The sequence below is a fragment of the Petaurus breviceps genome, unplaced genomic scaffold, assembly GCF_028583685.1.
Source record: "Petaurus breviceps papuanus isolate PSGF00001 unplaced genomic scaffold, PetGlider_PUasm1.0 689, whole genome shotgun sequence".
NCBI lineage: Eukaryota > Metazoa > Chordata > Mammalia > Diprotodontia > Petauridae > Petaurus > Petaurus breviceps.
This window is the reverse complement of record NW_027186458.1, coordinates 4,288,274-4,310,904: the sequence shown is the minus strand read 5'-3', so window position 1 is coordinate 4,310,904 and position 22,631 is coordinate 4,288,274. Positions and strand designations below refer to the sequence as shown.

The 22,631-nt window shown below is 43.3% G+C and overlaps 1 protein-coding gene across 1 annotated transcript in view; it reads right to left on the bottom strand.

The window, feature by feature from the left end:
- ANXA5 (annexin A5) overlaps positions 1-22,631 on the bottom strand; it is a 50,267-nt gene that overhangs the window by 15,026 nt on the left and 12,610 nt on the right. The window contains exons 3-8 of the mRNA XM_069104883.1: positions 11,479-11,563; positions 10,667-10,761; positions 9,354-9,467; positions 3,717-3,807; positions 1,267-1,346; positions 718-774 (exon numbers count right to left, since the gene is read on the bottom strand). Of these exons, the coding sequence (XP_068960984.1) occupies positions 718-774; positions 1,267-1,346; positions 3,717-3,807; positions 9,354-9,467; positions 10,667-10,761; positions 11,479-11,563 (522 nt within the window). The remainder of the gene's footprint in view (positions 1-717; positions 775-1,266; positions 1,347-3,716; positions 3,808-9,353; positions 9,468-10,666; positions 10,762-11,478; positions 11,564-22,631) is intronic.

The following is a 22,631-nucleotide window of genomic DNA, read 5'->3' as shown; positions in this document are numbered from 1 at the left end:
TTCCTTCCTTCCTTTCCTTATTCTTTCCTTCCTTCTTTCCTTCCTTCCTTCCCTTATTCTTTCCTTCCTTCCTCCTTTCCTTCCTGCCTGCCTCCCTGCCTCTATTCCTTCCTTCAAGGATTCAGCCTCCTTATCTGTAAGTGTTGGGCCCAACGCCCTCTCCTCTAGGGTGCCAGGCAGCCCTAAATGTATGACCCCCGAAGCCTGCCTCAATGAGCCAACAATCCATTTGTTGGCTGATCTGCTGCCCTCTCAATAGACAAGCGGTACGTGCTGACAGTCCCAAAGCTTCTCTCGGTGCCACTTCTGATTTGCTTAATTTCCCCCATGGAGTAAATTAGATGTTTTGTTGCCGCAGGTCTCTGCTCTGACTTCTGAGTGCACTGTTATTAAGACTATTTTTGTAGCCTGATATTTCACACTGTGTCCCTCATCATTAACTTTCTGCTTCAATTTACCTGCCAGTAAACAAGTGGCCAGCCAAGTGGTACAATGGACAGAGCACTGGGTCTGAAGTCAAGATCTGCATTCAGATCTGGTCTCAGACCCTTCCTAAGCGTGTTACCCTGGGCAAGTCACTTAACCCTGTTGGTCTCAGTCCTTCATCTGTAAAATGGAGACACACCGGAGAAGGAAATGGCCAACCATTCCAGCACCTTCACAAAGAAAAGATTTGGATATGATTGAGCCACAACAACGAGGCCAGTCTTCACCTACCTTAGCGTCCTGTTCCACTAGGTCTTCATTGAGTCCATTGTCAGAGTCCCGGTTAGCCTAGAACAGACCCAGGAAAGCCCGGTGTTAGATCACAGCACCAGCTACAACACAAGATCTCACTGAAAGGAAAACAAAATACAGACAGATGGTGGGGAAAGAAGAAGTAAAAGCTAACACTTGATCAGTTAGTGCAGCACACGGATTTTATCTAAGCCAAGAGCGTGCCTTTTAAAGAGGACTATGATTAGTGCAGGTTCAGGGGAAGAGAATTAAAATAAAAAGCAATGGCCACAATAACGCAAATGGAGAGAACACAAGCCGTGGCTCGACTGTCACTAAGTGCAACAGCCAGGCTTGGTTCCAAAGAACAGATGAAAATAGCCTCCCTCCTTTTGGTAAAAAAAAAAAATACAAAAACCAGACAGAAAGACCTGAGTTCAAATCCAGGCTCAGACGCTTACTAGCTAGATAGCCCGTTAGATTCAGATCAGCATTGCTAACTGTACAGAGCTCCTCACCTCCCTCCTCCCGCCCTCACCAAAACATTACCTGCAGAAGGACCACCAGCATCCTCTGGTAGTATCCAGAAGTATCCCCAATAACATCATCCTCCAGGCTGGAGCCATACTCTGCAAGAAAACAAGTTCTCCAGGCTTATCAATGCCATATGGCTGGAGAGCCTACACCCTGGAGACCAAGATGGTGAGGGGACCACAGAACATTCCACAGATCTGGATGAAGAATCTGGGGGCAAGGAGGCTGGGGAAGAGAATGAGGATGAAACTGTCTTCAAAGACTTAAAGGGCTGTCATATGGTGGAGGGATTAGACTTAGGATCACAGACACAGAGACAGAAAAGACCATGGCAGTCAAGTCACACCCCTCATTTTCCAGTGGTGGGAATTAATACTCAGAGGAATTAAGTGATTCACCCAAGCTCACAATGTCTGAGGCGAGATCTGAATTCAGACCTTCCTGGCTCGAGTTCCTGTACTCTAGTTTTAACTATTTGGACCCCAGGGGCTGGAACTAAGATCAGTGGAATGAAGCTGAAGAGAAAAAAACAATGAATTAAGGCTGGCTCTGAAACTGAAGCTGAAATACTAAAACAATATTTGTAGTGCCCTGAATGGAAAAGGGGAAAATTTGGAAGAGGGGAGGGTTTAGGGGAAGAGAAAATGAGTTTTGTTTGAGGCATCTTGAGTCTGAGAAGCCTAAGGGACATCCAGCTTGAATGTCCAATAGATAGTTGGTATCAATATGTCTATGTATATTGTACATATATACATATGTGTATATATATATACATCGAGACTACTAATATACATATATATGTATATTTGCCAGTCATTAGCATAGAAGGGATCACTGAACCCAAGGTATGGATAAGCTTATGAAGAAAGAGGGTATAAAGAGGGGAGGACCCAAGGCAGAACTTTAAGAGACACCCACAGTTAAGGGGTAGGAAACAGATGAGAATCCAGGAAAACAGACTGAGGAGCAGTAAGAGACATAGAAAGAGAACCAAGCAAGAGAGAAAAATGTCATGAAAACCCAGAGAGGAGCCACCAAGAAGAGAGGGTGATCAACATTGTCAGCAGCAGAGACATCGGGAAGGACGAGATTTGAGAAAAGGCCTTCAGATTTGATAATAATTGAGAGGTCATTGTTAACAACTTTGGAAGATTTAAGAACTTTAATCAACACAAGGACCCATCATGATGCCAGGGGATGGAAGATGAAGAAGTCCTCTCATCTCCTGACAAAGTGATGATGACCTACAGGTGCAGAGAGAGACAGAGGTTTCTGGACATGGCCAATTGAAGAAGGCATTTACTTGGGGAGGCATATTTGTTCTAAGGGCTTTGCTTTTCCAGGAGAGAGGAAAGGTGTGACAGAAGGAAGATAAAATAAATGTTTCTTAATTTTAAAAAAATTTTAAGATATCATTGGTTACTTTGGAAAAAACAATTTCACCTGAGAGAAGTTTGCAAAGGGCTGAGGAACAAATGAGAGCAGAAGTGGGGCAAAAGCATACACAGCCCAAAGGGTAGTTCTGCCCTCTGGGACCAGAGACGCAGTCTAATGCCTCTTCTGTAGGATTGCCCATCAAATGCCCAGCTATCCCATCTTCCCAAGACTTCTCTGACTAATCCCAGTATGACCTGGAAGACCTGACCATCAGAGTCAACCTTCTTTATCCCTAGACCTTCTCTGGTCACTCCCTAAGCTAGTCACTGTCTTCCCTAACATGAGGAATCCAGAACTGAACAGGATGTGGTCTGACCAGGGCTGTCCCCACCCTAGGCCTTGATTTGGCATTTCTTTATCATAGTAAGCTTTTTTTTTTCCGGCTGTCACATTGTACATCGAGGAGTTGAAATGTTTATAGCACTAGACCTGGAGGTAGGAAAACCTGGGTTCGAATCTAGCCTCAGACACTTCTCTGTGTGACCATATAATCTCTGTCTGCCTCAGTTTCCTTAACTGGAAAATGTAGATAATTACGAGCACCTCTGTCCCCAGGGTTGTTGTGAAGATCAAATGAGAGGGTGTTTGTAAAGGGCTTAGTGAAGTATTTGGAACATAGTTGGCACTCAATACTTATTCCCTTTCCCCTTTTCCTGCTGACTTATCTTCCCAGCATTTTTTTTCAGACAAGAGGTCACTCTTCCTTCATATTGTACTTAAGAATAATAAAGCACAAGTTGATTTTTTGAGCCCAAGTCTCAGACTTTACATTTATCCCTAATGAATTTCTTCTTCTTAGATGTTGCCCAAAGCTTTAGATCGTCAAGGTGCTGACTTTGTCATCTGACGCGCTAGGCATTGACCCCAGATGTGGTCAATCTCCACCTTCATCCAAGTCATTCTACTTCTGAAGAGAAGGAAAATGCAATCCTGGGTGGACTTGGCGCAGCCAGTGGCCTGTTCTGTTTTATCTGCAGAGCGGGGATGGACAGTAGTGTCCACCAGAAGAAAGCGATTTCCATAGTTACCTTCTTCATAAGCTTGTTTGATGCCCTCTAATTCTTCAGGGGTTCTGGATGCCAGAATTTCGGTCAACACTTTTTCATTTGTCCCAGCTCCCTGGAGGGGGGGCGGAGATGGAAGATAAAGAACAAATCAACCCAAATCAACAAAAGCAAATAACCGAGATTAGGGACATCTTAGAACAGACCAGGCCAAATACTTAACTATGCTATGGACTCTGGGATAAAGGGAAGGACAGGGAACAAGCATTTATTGAGCACTACTGTATGCCAAGCACTGAGCTAAACACTTTACATTATCATCTCCTTTAATCCTCCCAACACCCTGGGAGGTAGGGGCTATTGTGATCCCTATTTTTCAAGTTGAAGAAACTGAGGCAAGCAGAGTGACTTTTTCAGGGTCCCATAGCTAGTGTCTGAGACAATATTTGTACCCAGTTCTTCCTAACCCTGGGCAGCCGGATAAAGTGGATAGAATGTTGGGTGGGAAATCAGGAAGACCTGAGTTCAAATCCAGCCTCAGACACTTATTAGCTCTGTGACCCTGGGCAAGTCATTAATCCTGTTTGCCTCAGTTTCGTCTTCTATAAATGATGAAGAGAATGGCAAACCACTCCAGTATCCTTCCCAAGAAAACCCGAAATGGGGAGGGACATTCCTGAAAAGACTGAACAACGTCCTAACCCGGTGTTCTATCTAACTTCCACCTCGTTGCCTCCTTACAGAAACAAGACTGGAAGCCCTTCATCTACAGATAAGAAGCCAGCTCAGGCTCAGAGAAGGGAAGGGCTGGACCAAGGGGACACTTTCAGTCTGAGGCAGAACCAGCCTCGGATCCCAAGCGTCCAGAGTCCCAGTTCTGTCCTTCGCAGCTACCAGTGCCTCCTTCTCTCTAACACAGATGCCTCCAACCAGGCTTCTGACTTTGTAGTCAGAACACATAATTAACTACCTGAAGATTAAACTTCACTTAGATAGTCAGCTCGAGGACACTAATATGCTCATAGATTGTACACAGCCATGACTGTCTCCCACTCTGATTCAGTTTAATCAGTAAGCATTTATTTTGTACAAAGCGTCATATTTGTCACCAACCAAGAACTTCCATTTTGCTAAGGGAAGGGGGGGAACTGGAGTCAGCAGGATCTGAGTTCAAATCTCAGGCAAGTCATTTCTCTCTGCCTCAGTTTCCCTCAACTGCAAAATAGGAATGATAATAGGGTTGTTGTGAGGGTAAAATGAGAAAATCTCAAATCACTGCTAACTATTATTATTATTCCTACCAGTCATAATTTACCACAAAGACAGTAAACACTGCAGCAATAGCCAATATTCACAAATGATTAAGGTAAGTCAATTGGATGATTTTTAAAAATTAACTCCATATTAAACTTTAAAACAACCAATCTAACTTTCTTTGCTACAATTTCATAGGATCAGATTCAGAGCTGGAAAGTGCCTTAGAGGTCACTAAGTCCAACCTTCTTATTTTACTGTTCAGAATCAAAGGCTAAAGCAGGGAGGAGAGCCTTATATATAACAAAATATTCATCACAGCACCTTTTGAAGAGAGCCAAAAGCTGTAAATAAAACAGGGGCTCATCAACTGGGAAATGGCTGGACACATTTTAGCTTGTGAAAATAAGGAAATATTAGTACGCCGTGAGAAATTACCAAAGTGAAGGATTCAAAGAAATTTGAGAAGATTTGTAGGAACTGACACAAGGTAAAGAAAGCAAAGCCTGAGGAATAACGTACACAGTTGTCACAGTCACATAAATTAAAACACCGAGACACCAGACTGGAGATTCAAAGACCAAATGGGATAAGATTTGCCAAGTGCCTGGCCCAAAACAGATACTTCAAAAATACTTGTTCCCTTTCCCCTTCAAAGTAATGGCCAACCTTGGCTACTATTTTGAAACCAGATTCTCTCCTCATAGTAGAGAGGTGATTGACTGGGCTATCGAATGCTATCTGTGCTATAACATTTCCCTGTTTTGCCCACTGGTTTTTACTTAACTGTTTTTCTTTGAAATAAAGAACAGAGGAAGGGGAGCAATTAGAATTTTAAAAAATTTATCACCAATAAATATATCTCTTTTGGGGCAGCTAGGTGGTACAGTGGAGGAAGCACCAGCCCTAAAGTCAAGAGGATCCGAGTTCAAATCCAGCCTCAGATATTTAATAGCTGTGAGACCCTGGGCAGATCGCTTAACTCTGATTGCCTACCAAAAATACAATAAAATAAATGGTTTCCATTCCAAGGAGTTTGCTGCAAAGGGGGGTGGCATTCTATGTCAAGCTGTAAATGTCAGGTAGGCAGGATATGCCTGTTCTTATAAAAATATCCTCTGTCATTCAAGGGATGAAGACTCAGAGCAGGACGGGACCTCAGAGGCCATGCAGGGTGCAGCCAGGGAGTACAGTGCATAGTGCTAGACCCAGAGTCAGGGAGATCTGCGCTCAGTTTGGCTTCAGACACTTACTAGCTGTGTAGGTCACTTAGCTGCTGCCTGCCTCGGTTTCCTCATCTGTAAAATGGGGATAACAGCACCTCCTTCCCAGGGTTATTGGGAGGAACAAATGACACAATGTTTGTGAGGGCTTAAAGATCTGTATAAAAGGTAGCAAGGACAACAATGATGATGATGGTTAACCCCTTCCTTTTATAGATATGGACACTGAGGTCCAGAAACATTAGATGACTTGCCCAGGGTTACACAGACAGACTCAAGATTTAAACCCAGACCCTCTAACTCCAAATGTGACATGCCCCATACTGTGTTAGTAAGAAAAGAGACAGACAGACTCAGCTCCAGAAAGACCAGGAGCCAGCAGAAAGAATTCCAAAGCCTGAAACTTCCACCCATCTGCTCAATGGTATTGACAGCTGAAAAAGCCTGCATCTCTGTCCCAGGGAACCCTCTCCTGAAGAAAAGACGGGGTAGGCACAAGTGCAGGGAAAATCGAAAGTTATGGAGACCCCTCTTCTGGTCTAGTGGGGCAGAGGGGGGCTGGGGAAGACGCTGGAAGGGCTGCATTATGATGGGAGAGAGGGGAGGGGTCATGAAAGAACGGGTCAGACCTTTCTTCAAATAAATAAAAAATACCGTACAACCTGCTTCATTTAACTGAAGCTTCTCAGGCTGCAGACTAAAAGGTACCAGTCCCCCGGCTACCTGTAGCCCTGACCCACTGTGAGATGGGGCCAGGGAAGGCCACAGCCAGAATGTGGAATAGTTGGCTAACTTTTGAATGCAGGAGAGAGGAAGGACAGCCAGTTACAGAAACTGATCATCTAGATTAGGGAAGATTCTGGAGAGACCCAGTGAGATACTGGCATTCCTTTTGGAGAAATCCTTTAGGAAATGTTTAATCAGGAGAGGATGATTCCTTGGGAGGACAATGGATACTGACTGTCTGCCTCGAAGCAGTTAAATGTCAATTAGATCCTTGCCCTTAGGAAAAGAAGATCATGTCCCTGGGAACAAATACAGAAAGTCCTTCTGACAAACACCGAAACCAAGGGATAAGGAAAGAAGATACGCTCTGAGGACTTGTCAACAGATATCTTGGAAGGAGAGACAGTTGAGAACACAAAAGGAGAGATTCAACAGGTAATAGAGAAAAAAATAAATAAATACATGACCGGGCCTTAATGACCAGACAAGGGTCAAAGGCTAACAAATGATTACAAAGGGACTAAGAATTCCTTCCAAAACCATGGGCAGAGATTGCCCCAGAGCAGGAACCCCTGGTGGACTTCAGTGGGGTGGACAACAAGACTCTCTTTATCATGAGGGGCTGGTGAAGTTGGATCACATGGATAGTTTGCAATCTGGGCTCTCTAGACCCAAGGTTCCTAACATAAGGTCTATGAACATTTGATTTTAATACTTTGCTTATAGTATTTCAATATATTTGGTTTTCTTTGTTAACCTTATGTACTTTATTTTATGCATCTAAAAACGTTATTCTGGGAAGGGTCTGCCCCAGGGGTGCAGGACACGAACAAGAAAAAGCTAGCAAGTCTGGTCTAAAACCTGGCTGATCTTAGAACAAAGAGCAGAGCACCCAGGACAGACCCCTGAAAGCCTCCAGGGAGAAGGATTCCCTCAGTCCTGGAAGGCCCAAGCTGGTGGGGGAGCTCCTGGGGAGTGTCCTCTGACCCAGTGGGGCACCAGGAGAGGGCTGCATAGGGCCCTACGAGTCAAAACTGACTTAGGTAAACAAGTCAAAACCTTGAGATGCGGCTAGGGTTTGTGGGAACCAGGGGGAAACACACGGATATTGTTTGGTAAGCTGTCGATTTAGAAATGTGGGAGCCCATTCACAATGGGGAGAGAAGGCTGTAACTCTGGCCCAAATTCACATGGTATTTAGGAGGTTGGAGGCAAGCTAGGTTTGTCAAAAATCTAGGCAAGAATGGACAGGGTGGGTTCTAGGAGACAGAGATGGTCCATAACAATGACCAAAAACTGGCTGTGCCCAGATGGCAAAACTTGGTCAGCCATCATAAGGGTTCTGGGAAAGAACACTTTCTGCAAGGCAGTGAGCCTCCCAGAAGGGAAGGGAGACATTTACAGAGTGCTTGAATGTTGATTGGTAAAGGGCTTTACATGCCTTTCCTCACTGGATCCTCAGAACACAACAGTAAGGTAGGCAATATAATCATTCCCATTTTACAGATGCGTTGTGACTTGCCCTGGGTTACCCAGGTACTCAGTAGCAGGTCCTCTGACTCCAACAAAGTCCAGCCCTCTAACCACTGTGATACAGCGACATTTGTTGTGCTGGGGGTTTCCATCTGGTTGTTTTGGCTAAAATCATCGCCAGTCACCAGCTTCTACATTGTGATATACAGTATGATATCTTGTACTCAGAAGGAGCAGTGGGGAGGAGAGAAAAATGCTGGGGCAAAAACTCCCCATCATGACAATTCTCTCTCATTTCCCTTCTTGAACTTAAAATGGGAAGCATTTCCTCCCAGCACCTATCCCAGGGCCTTGAATGTAACAGTCACTTAATAAATGTTTGTTGAATTGAACTGCATTATCAGGGTGCTCTTAGGTTTACTCATTAATAACCCTAAAGATAAGCTAAGGGCACAATTTGTGATTTTGTTGGTAAAGGAAACTCCCAGATAAGGAAATTCCTGCAATGAGGCAGCTTCCAATGCAGGTTGGCACATTCGGTGCCATTTTAAGAGTGGCCTAGAAAACCCAGCTATGAAGGAGGTGACTGGTCCAGGATCTCTCAGTCAATATAGTTCAGATGTGTATCCTTGGCTCTCTAACCACTAAACTGAACTGTCTTTCTCCTATAATGATAACTACTCAAACTAACATCCAAATGTGGCAGACAATTAAAAGCTCCGATATCATGAGAGACTCAAGAAGGACCTGAAGGATATTATTGTTAAATTAGGCAGAAATTAAGATGCAAATGTTTTGCCTAAAAATGGCATGTTGATTGCCTCCCTTCTCTCCCCCTCTCTTCCCCCCATCTCACCATGAGCTCCCAAGCAGCCTCCCCAAAACAACGCAGAGCCACGTGTAAAAACAGAACCAAAGACTGTGGCCAAGCATTTTCACCTTTCCTGCTGAGCAAACCCCCGCCTCTTTAAGAGTGGACTCTTACCTTCAGAGCATGCTTCAGTTCATAGGCATCGTAGAGTCTGGCAGGCTTCATCAGAGCCACAATGAGCTTCTCAAATTTCCCTGTCAGTTCTGATTTCAAGTCATCCAGAAGATCCTGCCAAGACAAAGACACAGATGGACTGACCCGCGAGGAGTGTTAAATGATGCCCTTCTCACATACACAAGCTATCTCTTCACAAAAAAACAGATGTCCATAGAATCACAGATTTAGAGTTGGAAGGGTACTTTAAAGGTCCTTGCATACAACCTCCTCTTTTTACAGATTTGGAAACTGAGGACCTGAGGTTTGGTGACTTGCCCAGGGTCACACGCCTAATAAGTGTCAGAGGTATGACTGGAACTCAGGTCCCAGTCCAAGACTTTTAATCACTATAGCATGCTATTCACTTCTAAATTAAAAGTTAGGTGAACATAAAGATCTAAAGAAGAAAGCTTATATGTGGTAATGAATTTTCAATCTTCAGCATTTACTAAGTGCTAACTGTATGTGACATTGGCACTGAAGATTTAAAGGAACAATGAAAACAATCCCTGCCCTCAAGGAGTTTACATTCTAAAAGGGCAGACAGCATATACTTAAATCAGTATGTACAAGACACACAGAGAGCAGATAAAATGTAACTTTAGACAGAAAGGCTCTAGCAGGGTCAGGGAAGTCAAGGAATTCTCAGAAGCAGAGGTGAGGAGGAAGGCTATCCCAGGCACTGGGGGTGTGATGCAGAGCCTGGAGATGGTGTGCATGTGTGTGTGTGTGTGTGTGTGTGTGTGTGTGTGTGCGCAAGAGTGCACTCAGTGACCATTGTGGCTGGATCACAGAGTGGGTAGAAGGAAATAATATGTAATAACTGAAATTGGAGGAGTAGATGGGATCCAATAGTGAAGGGCTAAGGCTAAAGAAACATATATTTAGCCCTGGAGATAATAATAGGGAGCTCGCAGGGAGTTTATGGAAGAGGAGAGTGGCATTGTCAGACCTGTGCTATAAGAATAATGTGTATTTATATATTATTGATATAATAGCATATTTATAGAGAGCTTTGAGGTTTGCAAAATAATCCTGGGATCTCCATTTTATAAATGGGGAAACTGAGGCAAACAGCGTTAAGTGACTTACCCAGGATCACACAGCTATCAAGTATCTGAGGACAGATTTGAACTCAGGAAGATGAGTCTTCCCATCTCCAGGCCTGGCTCTCTATCCCCTGCAGAGCCACCTCGCTGCCTTTTTCAAACCTGCTTTATATGTCGTGATCCCGTCCTATTCTATTCTGTGATTTCACAATAGACACTTACCCTGCCAAACAAAGTTTTAAATGCCACTGCAATTTCTTGGCGCTGGGCATTGCTTCGGGCTGTGAGGAGAGTCAGGATGCTTTCTTCATCAGTACCTGCAATGAATTCATAAACAAGCTCAGTCACTTCCTGAATAGCCCCACTCTCTCAGGCTCCACTATGGCCCAGATCCCTAAAAAAACCACAACACTCTACAGGGTTACCTTTGCCCCATTTTCTCACTCTCTGCTCTCTCCAGTTAGCAGCTTCTGTTATTACCATTTCTTGGTGGACACAAAAGAATTGTTGGCATTGTTTAAACAATCCCCATTTGGGGGACTCGGGTCCCCTAGCAGGGTCCCATCAGGGAGTATGAATGTAGCTTTGGGTTCTGAACCAGGGGTTGGCAAGCTCTGGCAGGTCTGACCAAGCTGGGAAGCCTTTGGGTATGGGCTTAGTAATATCCTATGTTCCTGTCATGCATTTAGCAAGGAATGGAGGGCCAGGGCTAGAAGGGCCTTGAGAGGCTACTAATCCAACCCCGTCATTTCATAGATGAGGAAATGGAAGCCTGGGGATGTTAATTAACTTTCCAAAGGTCACACAGGTCTGAGTAACAGACCTAGTATTTGAACCTGGGTCCTGTGATACCTGAATTGGTGATTTTTCCCACTGTATCAACAGGGTGCTTAAGGCAGTCTTAGAGGGAAGGCAATAGAGAAGTTTTAGTTTTGTCTTTCAGACTAAGCTCTCCATGAAGCAAAGACTAAGACATCACAGCCAAGAATAATGACGTATAAAGAAAACTGTACTAATACTGAAGGCCTTCTTACCAAGTCCCTTCATTGCTTTCCGAAGGGTTTCAGCATCAGCCCGGTCATCGAAGCCAGCAAAAGCAGTCACGGTTCCTCTGGTTGCCTAAGGAGACAAAGGACAGATCATCTATCTAGATTAATGTTGTGATTTGTACAACCAGCAACATGGAATATATCAGTCTTTCGAACAGTAATCATTTATTAATCTCCTACTATGTACCAGATATGACATAGTGGATTCACATTCTGACTCTGAAACATAAAGACTGTATTGTCTCTCAGTCTGTTCTCCAGATCAGTAAGAGAGGCTGAGAAAGAAAACAGTGAGTGAAAATAAGACAGAGGGAAATTCTCAAATAGTCATTATAACTTTGGGTGTGAATGGGATGTTTATAGCAGCTCTCTTCATGGTGGTAAAGGACTGGAAATTGCAGGGATGCCCATGAATCAGGAAATGGCTGAACAAGTTGTGGTATACGATTGTGATGGAATACTACTGTGCTATAAGAAATGATGAGCTCAATGATTTTAGGAAAACATAGAAAGACTTGCATGAAATAACAAAAAGTGAATGATCAGAACTAAGAGAACACTGTATACAGTAACAGCAATGTTGTTTTAGGAACAACTTTGAGTACTAAGTCATTTTGACTATCATAAATATACAAATTAAAAATAAAGGATGTGACTGAAGAAACTGTCTGAATCCAGAGAAAGAACCAATAAATAGAAGTATGTATACAAGAATACCTATTTGGGTCTAATGGTAGCCATTTCGGGGTGGGAGGGGAGAAGAAGAAATTTCCATGATAACTTTGCTATATATTTGGAGGGAATAGCAAGTTGTACATGGTAGATTTGAAGTTTGATGTACAATCATCTTTTTCATTGTCCCGTATTATGGAAATGCTTGTTTTGTACCATAAACTGAAAATGAAATCATTTTTTTTAAAAGAAAGTAAACTTAGAACATGGATTCTAAGAAAGTCTCTAAGGCAAGGAAGATGGCTACCTGCATTGAGAAAGGAAGTTGCCTTACCTGGGTGTTCCACATCCCAATAAAATCACAGATCCTGTCCCTATCCGTCGCTCTATTCCAGGGATGTGCTAAAACTTCTGAAAGCCAATTGTTAAGTTTTTAGTGTGAGCATTTATAGCTCAGAAATAAAGCTACAAATCTGGAATTTAAAAATCCCTACTTGAAATGAACCTACACAGTATGTAACAGGAGAGACAAGTCGCTTATCAGCATCTATGGAATAAATATAAAGTAAATAGATACAAAGTAGTTGGGGGTGTGGGGTCTCAAAGGGGATCAGAATAAAGAATCGCTTCATGAAGAAGGTAGTGTCTGAAATGAAAAATCCTAATTGTGTGAGAGGAACAAAAAGACCCATTTGGCTAAATCACAGAGTGCATGTGGGGTGGGGCTATATCATAAGGGCTTTAAAAGCTAAACAGAGGAGTCTAGATTTGTACCATATTTTATGATTTATAAAAGAAACTTCAGTGGGCTGCATAACATCCCAAGCCCCACGAGGAGGTGAAAGGGATGTTGGTCTCCCTCCGCTCGAAGCCAGGTTACTCAGAATGGGTAGATGGGCAGGTCAATATGCCTGAACACACTGAACTCACAGGGTCTTGACCATGTGTGGGGGCTGTGTCAGTACTCCAGGTTGACACGTTCACTCTTGGGGCTCCTATTCCCTAGCAGAGCTCAGTTTGTGGGTTGGGAGGCAAGGATGTCTTCTTTGCTCTTGTTAAACATACATAAGACGAATTATTCTTGGGGCTATGTCCTAAATTTGTCTCTTATTCTACCGACTGAATCTCTCCCTACTTGGATTTAGTCAGTGTACTAGACCTGAGGCAAAAGAAAACCAGAGCCTAAGAATCATTGCTTTCACTTTTAAACAAGCCTCCACCACGACCCCACCATTCCCAAAATAGACATACTCATGTTTTCCTTTATAAAATCAATTTCCTATTTCCTTTGCTGCTTGGCTAGCTATGCTTAGATGACCCAATAAAATCTAAAACAATATATATATATATATATATATTCTTTATTCTGATCCCCTTTGAGACCCCACACCCCCAACTACTTTGTATCTATTTACTTTATATATATATATATATATGTATATATATATATATATATATATATATAATCAGGTCTTATTTCAATAACAACTTATATTTACAAAGTGCCTTAGGGTTCTGCGATGCCTGCTGTTGCTACTAAAGAGATGTTGCTGTCAATTGTGTCCCACTTTTTGCAACCCCATTTGAGGTCTTCTTGCAAAGATACTGGAGTGGTTCACCATTTCCTTCTCCAGTTCATTTATAAAGAGCTGAGGTAAACAGGGCCAAGTGACTTGCCCAAGGTCACACAGCTAGCAGGTGCCTGAGCCCAGATTAGAACTCATGAAGATGAGACTCCCTGTTTCCAAGCCCAGTGCTCCCCTGTACTACCTAGCGACCTATAAAGATGGTCTAAACCAAACTACCACAAGGGTAACCAGGAGTCTTCCTATCTGTCGACATTGATCCTCTTTCACTGTGCCATATCCAGTATCTCCAGGGCTCTTGCTGAATAAAGTATTCATGATTTTTAGGTGTGAGGCTTCATGCAGGCTAACAGCTTTTGATTGCTTTTATTTCTCGATCCTGAGCCATATTTTCCAACATACTCCTGCCATCTTCCCCTGCACCTAGATGTGCCTTGAAGTCAGAGTATCCCAGCCTGTGTTCATTTAATTTGGGTGATCTCATGGATTTTTCTACCTCCTCCTTGAGACCAAATGAGATACTAGTAAGGGTTTGACAAATGCTTGTTCCTCCCTGTCCCCCCTCATTCTTTGCACTAGATGGTGGAGTACAGGCTGTAATTCTCCTCATGGTGGCCTTCTTGAAAATGCTGATCATGAGTTCTTTGTTACCAAGTGACCTGGTAGCCAATGTCACCAAGTGTCTTGGCATTCTTAGAGAGACAATGAAATGAACTTGGCCACCTCCTATGCTGCCTCTCCAAGGAGACCCCATGAAGTCAGTCTTCTGTTTTGTTGCTATTGTCTTGGGTCTTGTAATTTTATTTAAGATAAATGTATCAGTGATAATGCTGTTCAGTTCCCCAAGGAGTAAGTCATAGGACTGTAGGTCATCATTTTAGTGGAGAGGTGAGGAACCTATGGCCTGGAGGCCACATGTGGCCTTCTAGATCTTTGGGTGCAGCCTTTCGACTGAATCCAAGTTTTACAGAACAAATCCTTTGAAGGAGATTTGCTCTATGAAGTTTGGATGCAGTCAAAGGGCCACACTTGAATATCTAGGGGGCCCTGAGGCTGCAGGCTCCCCATGCCTGCTTTAGAGGTAGAAGGAACCTTAGATCATCCAGTCTATTCATCTCTATTTATAAATGAAAGAACTGGGGTATAGGGGCAGCTAGGTGGTGCAGTGAATAGAGCACCGGCCCTGGAGTCAGGGGGACCTGAGTTCAAATGGCCCTGGAGTCAGGAGGACCTGAGTTCAAATTCGGTCTCAGACTCTTAACACTTACTAGTCGTGTGACCTTGGGCATGTGACAGTCCCAATTGCCCTACCTTCCCCCCTCCAAAAAAGGGGAAAAAAAAAAGACTATGAAATAGATAGAGATAGATAATTTATTAAGTTCTTACAATGAGTCACACACTGTGCTTGCAAAAAGATAGAAAAAAAATGCCTAAGTGATTGATAAGTGAGGGATCTTTAAGAGAGATTCCTTCAAAAGGATGGTGATAATGATCATCAGTTTCTCAGTGCAACTACCAAGTTTACTCTGCCAAGCGGAACCACTTTATATCAACTCTGAAGACACCATAGAAACCAAACCAAAAGTCACCTAGACAATGAGTCATCTCCACTATGTTACCCTCAATATGGACTCTTGACTCTAGCTGAACCAGCGTGGGGCGTGCTCTAAATATCCCACAGTCCAACAGAAACAAGAAAATTATTATTGGAATGCTTACTTTCCAAGAGCTGAAGAAATATTTTCCTTCCAAGCTATGTTAGCTGAATCACACTCAAAATCAATTCAAGGCTATAGTAACATCTGGAAACCAGATGTGACTCAGAAATATGAGTCAGAGGGTGGAAGAATTTTATAGGGGTGATTCCCCTCCAAACCCCTTCCCTTACGAACATTTTATCAAGAAACCCAGTTTATCTCAATTCAAAATAGCTTCTTCAGAGATTTAAATTATATTTCGTTAATATTCCTTCCATCCCACCTGGATCTCTCTACTTTATACCCTCCCCCTCCCCAACTCAAAGATCTTTAAGCATTCCCTTTGGTCTCAAGGACAACCCAAAAGCTGGGCATTTAAGGTCCTCCCAACCTTTCTGGACCTTTGCATCTTATTGCCCCTCATTTGCCTTCGCTTCTAATTAAAGCGACTTGTTAGATGTTTTCTGTGTTAGAGCTGCCATCTCGGATCTCCGAGCCTTTGTCTGAAATGCACACCTTACTCACCCAACCTTTATGCAACTCAGGCACCTACTCCTACTAGAGATGTTTCTCCATCCCTGGTTATTAGCACTCTCTCCCTCCAGAAATGACTGTTTTTAATTGGATATAATTTCCCTGAGGGCAAAGACTGCTTAGTGTTTATCTTTTATGGCCAGAGTCTACCACAAAGACAGTTCCTAGTAAATAGATGTTGACTTTTATTCATCCATACTCAGTAACTCCCTATTTCCTTCAATATTAACATTTTCCAAAGAGTTCTCATTTACCTCCTTTGGGGAAAAAATTTTTGCAGAGATACCCAATTCATCCTTTAATTATCACCTTGAGAAAAGTCTACTCAGCCCTATGATTTTCTGGAAGGGAAGAAATGTCTTAAAAGTATACAGTAGAAATCAGAATTTTTAAAACCACAAATGCACAGTGGAAAAAGAAAGCACTTACTCTTGAGTGCCTAGCCTGGTGAAATCATGCCTCCAAGGCTAATGGGACAGCGCAAGGCAGGCTAATCAATTCCACTCAGACGAAAGTGATCCTAGCCGACCAGCCCTTCCAGGAGAGTGCTTCCCTCTCAGAGCCCTAGGGCTTTATTTTCATAACCAAGGACCTTTCTAAAAGAAGTTAAGAGCCATTTGTCTTGGACAAATGGCTCGCTTCAGGTCAGCTTCCCCCACTCAGTTCACCCAAAGTAAAAAAGCAATGAGTGTCTTAGGGATCAAGAAAAAGACAGGAGAGAAAAACCTAGAGCTCAGAGAAGCACAGGATATATAACACTACCCAATAAACATTTATTGTATAGATTTGCCCATTGGAGGTCTGAAATATTTATTGGAAAGGATCACATTTCCAATTCAGCAAACTTTTGTTAAACCTTCACTATTCTATGTGAGGCCAGCTAGTGGCCCAGTAGATAGAGCACTGGGTTTGGAATCAGGAAGTTTCATCTTCCTGAGTTCAAATTCAGCCTCAGACACCTATTAGCTATGAGACCCTGGGTAAATCACTTAACCCTGTTTGCCTCAGTTTCCTCATCTGTCAAAGGAGCTAGAGAAGGAAATGGCAGACCACTCCAGTATCTTTGCCAAGAAAACCCCAAATGGGGCCATGGAGAGTTGGGAAATGAAAAATGACTGAAAAAATGGCAAAACAACAGCAAAGCTGCCTCACACAAAGATAAAGTAAGTCCCTGCCCTGGGAGGATCTTCCATTCTTCTGAGGATGGAAGAGTATGGATATGACCCGTACACAGATAAGCAGATGCAAAATATATGCAAAGAAATATAAAGTGGAGGAGGGAATAAAGCACTGGGCCCAGAGTCAGAAAGACTCGAGTCTGAATCTTGTGTGATACTTCCTAGCTGTGTGACCCTGGACAAGTCACTTAACCTATCTGCCTCAGTTTCCTCATCTGTAAAATGGGGATCATGTCATTTACATTCTAGGGATCCTATTGTGAGGATAAAATGAGATAAGGTTTGTAAAGCACTCTGAAAACCTCAAAGTTCTATATAAATGCTAGCTATTATTATACAGTACTTCATAGTAGTTATTGTTATAATTATAAATATATTTTATAATAATCATTATGTACTGCACAATGATTATAATCATATCTTACCATTATAAGTGTGCTAGATAATAATTATAATTCTACTTTATAAAAAATAAAGCAATCTCAAGAGGAAGGAAGCATTCCCTGAGAGGATCAGGAAAAGCCTTGAGGGGAGGCAGGACATGAACAGGACTCCAGTGGTGGCCAAGGATTCAATGACAGAAAGAAGAGTAAAAATATTCTAAAGACCCAGAAGCAGGAGAGGAAGGTCAGGCTCAGGACAGCATGACTAGAACAGGGGCACTTGGGGGGGTCCGATGGGAGAGATCTTTAAAGGCCAGACTGATGATTTTCTATGTTAGCCTAGAGACAATAGGGAGCCACTGAAGATTCTGGATAAGGGTCAGATGCATGCTTTATGAATATCAATCTAGCAGCTATGTAGAGAATGGATTTGAAAAGGGAGGTGCTGGAAGCAGGGTGACCAATGAAGAGGTCACAGTTGTTGCTATTCAGTCGTTCCAGCCATGTCTTCATGACCCATTTGAGATTTTCTTAACAAAGATACTAGAGTGATTTGCCATTTCCTTCTCCAGTTAAAGTCATTGCAATAGTCCAAATGTGAGGTTATGCAGGCCTAAATAAGGGCAGAGATGTAGGAGTAGAGAGGAGACAAATGAGAGTGAAGGGGGGATGTTATATGTTCATTATTGTACATTTCACGAAGGTAGGGAAAATACAGTGGGTGGTTAATTCATGCCTACTCAAGGAATTCGCTGACATCTGCTGTCAGTTCTGGCCGGATTATTTCTGCTGTCATGTAACTGGCAAACCTATACCTTGTATAGACAAAGCCAACTGTCTTTAGCCTTTCTTTATTTTTGTTTGGGTTTTTGGGGTGTTTTTGGTTTTTTGCTTTTTGGAGGAGCAATTGGGGTTAAGTGACTTGCCCAAGGTCATTTGGCTAGTAAGTGTTAAGTGTCTGAGTTCATATTCTAACTCAGGTCCTCCTGACTCCAGGGCTGGTGCTCTATTCACTGCACCACCTAGCGGCCCCTTATACCACTTAGCAACTGTGCCTAACAGTAAGGGCTTAATAACTGCTTGTTGAACATCTGAGTAGTTGTATTCCTGAGGCCAAATTAAGGATGAACCCATCTGGACTTAGTGAAGCTAGTCCTTCAGGATCACAAAGTCTTTACAATCCAGTCAAGCCAAGCCAAGAACATATTAAAGGCCCAGCACAGTGCTAAGTAACTGGATACAGAGAAAGGCAGAGGTCAGTCCCTACCCTCAAGGAGCGTACAGTCTAATCAAAGCGAAGCTGTAGCCAACAGCAATAGTCCTCACGAGGCAATATGGCATAGTGGGTAGGGCACTGGGGTTTGGAGTTAGGAAGACCTGTATTCAGATTCTGCCTCAGTTTACTTACTAGTCATATGACCCTGAGCACACTTAACCTCTGTGTGTCTCAGATCAGATAAAGGCTCTAAAAACATTCCCCCTCCCCCCAAGCTGGAACAACCTAAATAAAGGCTTTCTAGAAACAGAGAACAGGATTTGACGGCCCTACAGCCACATGTTGTTGGGATGCTGGTGAGGGACTGTCAGCTACAGGTCAGACAGAAGGCTTCCAAGGTCCCTTTTACATTTTAGGGCTCAACAACGTACTACATAGAGCGCTATGTGACTTCTGAGTTCAAATCCAGCCTGAGATACTTACTAGCTCTGTGACTCCAAGCAAGTCACTGAACCTCTGTTTGCTTCATTTTCCTCATCTGCAAAAAGAATAGTAGTCTCCACCTCCCAGGGTTGTTGTGAGAATCAGATGAGATGATGTTTGCAGAGTTTTGTGAGCCTTAACGCTCCATGTAAATCCTGGCTATTCTTGGGTATCATTATTATAAGAGCACAGCATGGAACAGAAGAATACTGGACTCGGGAGTCAGGATACCAGCTGTGTGACCTTGGGCAAGTCTGAGCCTCGGTTTCCCCATCTGTAAAATAGCACCTATCTCATGGGTTCTGAGAAGCGCTATACAAATATAGCCTGCCACCACCACCGCCATCATCACTGTCCTGATGAAAGCAGACAGAGTGCCACCTTCGGAGAACGGAAGACCGAAGACCAATCTATATGAGAAATACTGAAATTACTGAGCAAGTAAGTATCTCTCATTGTTCTAAGCAACTCTCAAGGGCTAGAAGTTGCAGAGAAGGTTTCACCTGCACTAGCAGAAGGAGTGTCCTCTTCTGGGAATTCCTATAACAATAAAATTCCCAACCCAGTCCTTCTCTCTAGCATTGACTTCCCAATGGACCATGATGCAGAAATCATGGATTCGTCATCGGAGCCCCCAAAGGGAAGCCTCTGCCCTGGGACAGAGCAGGGAAAGGTCAGCCGGGCTTTTTTCTTTTTAGAAGACAGAAGCTGGGAAGAGGTGAGGCCTCCACACCCAAGTCAGCACAAGACTCAGTCCTGTTTTGTAAGTCTCTAATACACTTAATGTGTAATACGGGGTTTTACAGCCACCCCTGTGGATGTCTTGTCCCTGTGAGGAAGAGTAATTTCCTCCAAGGCAGAGACTATTTCTTATCTAAACTCTGTGTCTTCCCCAACCTTGAGCTCAATGTACAACACACAGTAAAGCCTCTAACTTCCACCCCACAACTCAGGAGGGGAGGGCCAGGTGAAGACTGAAGTCCTGGGTCTTTGCCTCTGAACACCTGTTATCCCTTTCACAAAGTCACAGAACTTGGGCATTGGGAGTTGGCTTCAGCAGCCACCAAGTCCAACCCAGACCCATAAGGACTCCCCATGAACACGTACCAACAAGTTGTGGTTGTTGAGTCATTTCAGTCGTGTCCAATTCTCTGTGACCCCTATTTGGGGTTTTCTTGGCAAAGATACACCAGTGGTTTGCCATTTCCTTCTCCAGCCCATTTACAGATGAGGAAACTGAGGCAAACAGGGTTAAGTGACTTGCCCAGGGTCACACAGCTAGGAAGTGTCTGAGGCCATATTTGAACTCAGGTTTTCCTGACTCTTCTCTTTTGCTTTCTTCTTTCTGTTGTCTGTCTGTGGTTCCCAACACCCTTGACCTCCTTCAGTTTAATGATAACAATAACAATTACAGCTATCATTTACACTAGCATTTACATACCATTTAAAGGTTCGAAAAGAGCTTTACACATATCTCATTTTATCTCCACAACAATGCTGGCAGGTGGGTGCTATTATTATTCCCATTTTACAGATGGGGAAACTGAGGCAGAGATGAGGTAATTATTTGCTGAGCCAGTAAGGGGCTGGGTCAGGATTTGAGATCCATTCTTCTTGACTAGCCCAGCTCCATAGTCCCAAGGAAGGAAAGGACCACATTAACAACTCACCATTCCTCTCAGAGTGGCTAACAGTGACTCAGTATGAAATATTAAACCATTATTAATGTTCAAGAGATCCCCGGGAAGCTGCACCTAGCCACCAACAAGAATGAGATATCCCAGGCAGATGCAGAAAAAGCAGAAAATGAAGCTCCATTTGCTCTCAGTAATTTCATCAGCTTTCTATAGTGAAGCCCTGGCAGACCACGTCAGACCCTGCAAGGACACGTCCCTCTGGCCCCTTCACTCTCTCACCAATTGCTAAATTGGGCCAAGGATGAATGTCAGTTGCTCAATATGCCCTGCGGAGGAAGCATGGTGCTAGGAAAAGCACCCAGTCTCTGGAGTCAGGACCTGGGTTCAAACTGCCTGCCTCCATGAGTGTCCTTGAGCAAGTCACCTGACCTCACTGGGCCTCAGTTTCCCCCTCTGTAAAACAAAGGAGTCAGACCAGCTGGCCCCTAGGTCTCTTTCAGCTCTAGGTCAATGAACCCCAGGTGCTGGACCAAGGTTGTTTTAGGTCAATGACATCGGTCTATCCACACCAGGGTGTCAACAAACTCCCAGATGTATTGATTTCCTTTATTAGCTGTGAACAGGGAACAGAGTCCTGTTTTCTTTTGTATCTAGATGCATATTTGTGATGTCAAAGTTGTAATTCTCTCCTCTAAGAAATAAGGCCAATAGGGATGGCCTGAGGTCAAGAACCCTGTCTGTCTGCCTTCCGTCCTCACCCAGTCCTGGTTGCTCCATATGTGGTCTTTGTTGTTCAGACAGCCTGGCCCGTGTCCCTTGCTCAGAAGCCTTCCTTCCTTCCCCCCTCTTCTCAGTCCCATCCAAATATACTTTCTTGCATCTCCCCCTTTCCAGGTTATGCTCTAGAATAGTAATTAACTAAACAATATGGTACCATGACTGCAGTAAAGCATTTGGAACCAGGGAAACCTGCATTCATAGCCTGCCTCAGACACTAGCTGTGTGACCATGGACAAGTCACTTCATCTCTCGGAGACGCTCTTTCCTCATCTGCAAAATGGAAATAATACCCAAAGGGTTGCTGTGAGGCTCAGAGACAAACATACTTATTGGCTTTGCAAACCTTAAAAGGAACGTCAATTCATGCAAAAAGATTATAATTTTACTTTGAAATAAAATTTTTCATCTACTAATTCTATTTTCCTTGCCTAATGGATGAAAAAAAGTGCTTTATGTGGATTGGCACAGCTTGACCTTCCAGGTATTTAAGGCCATATAAACAGCAGCAGTCATTAAAAGTACTTAGAACAATAGCCTTCATTCTTTCAGGTGGCTCTTAAAAGTCTCTCACATGCACAAATGAGCAGGGCTATTTATATAAAGCTTTGACATTTGCAAGCTTTTGAAATATGACTTCATGTGATCCTTATAACAACCCATTGAGGACTGTGAGTATTCTTATTCCCATTTTACAGATGAGAAAACTGAGGGAGAGGAAGGTTAGGGGACTTGTCCATGGGCAATCTCAATGCCACTAGTAAAGGACTTCTCACAGTCTGTGCCTCCCTGGTTGTGCTTCCCTTGAAGTTGGAAACCTGTTAGATTCTTGAGCAAACCCTTTTCTATGATTAGGTCTGATGTGGAATCTTACACGACCTTAGCATACTCATGGGAAGCACCTCTCTGGAAGAAAGCCTTTTAAGAGGGAATATTCTACTAAGCCAATCCATCAAGGGCAGCCCTTGCAGGGTC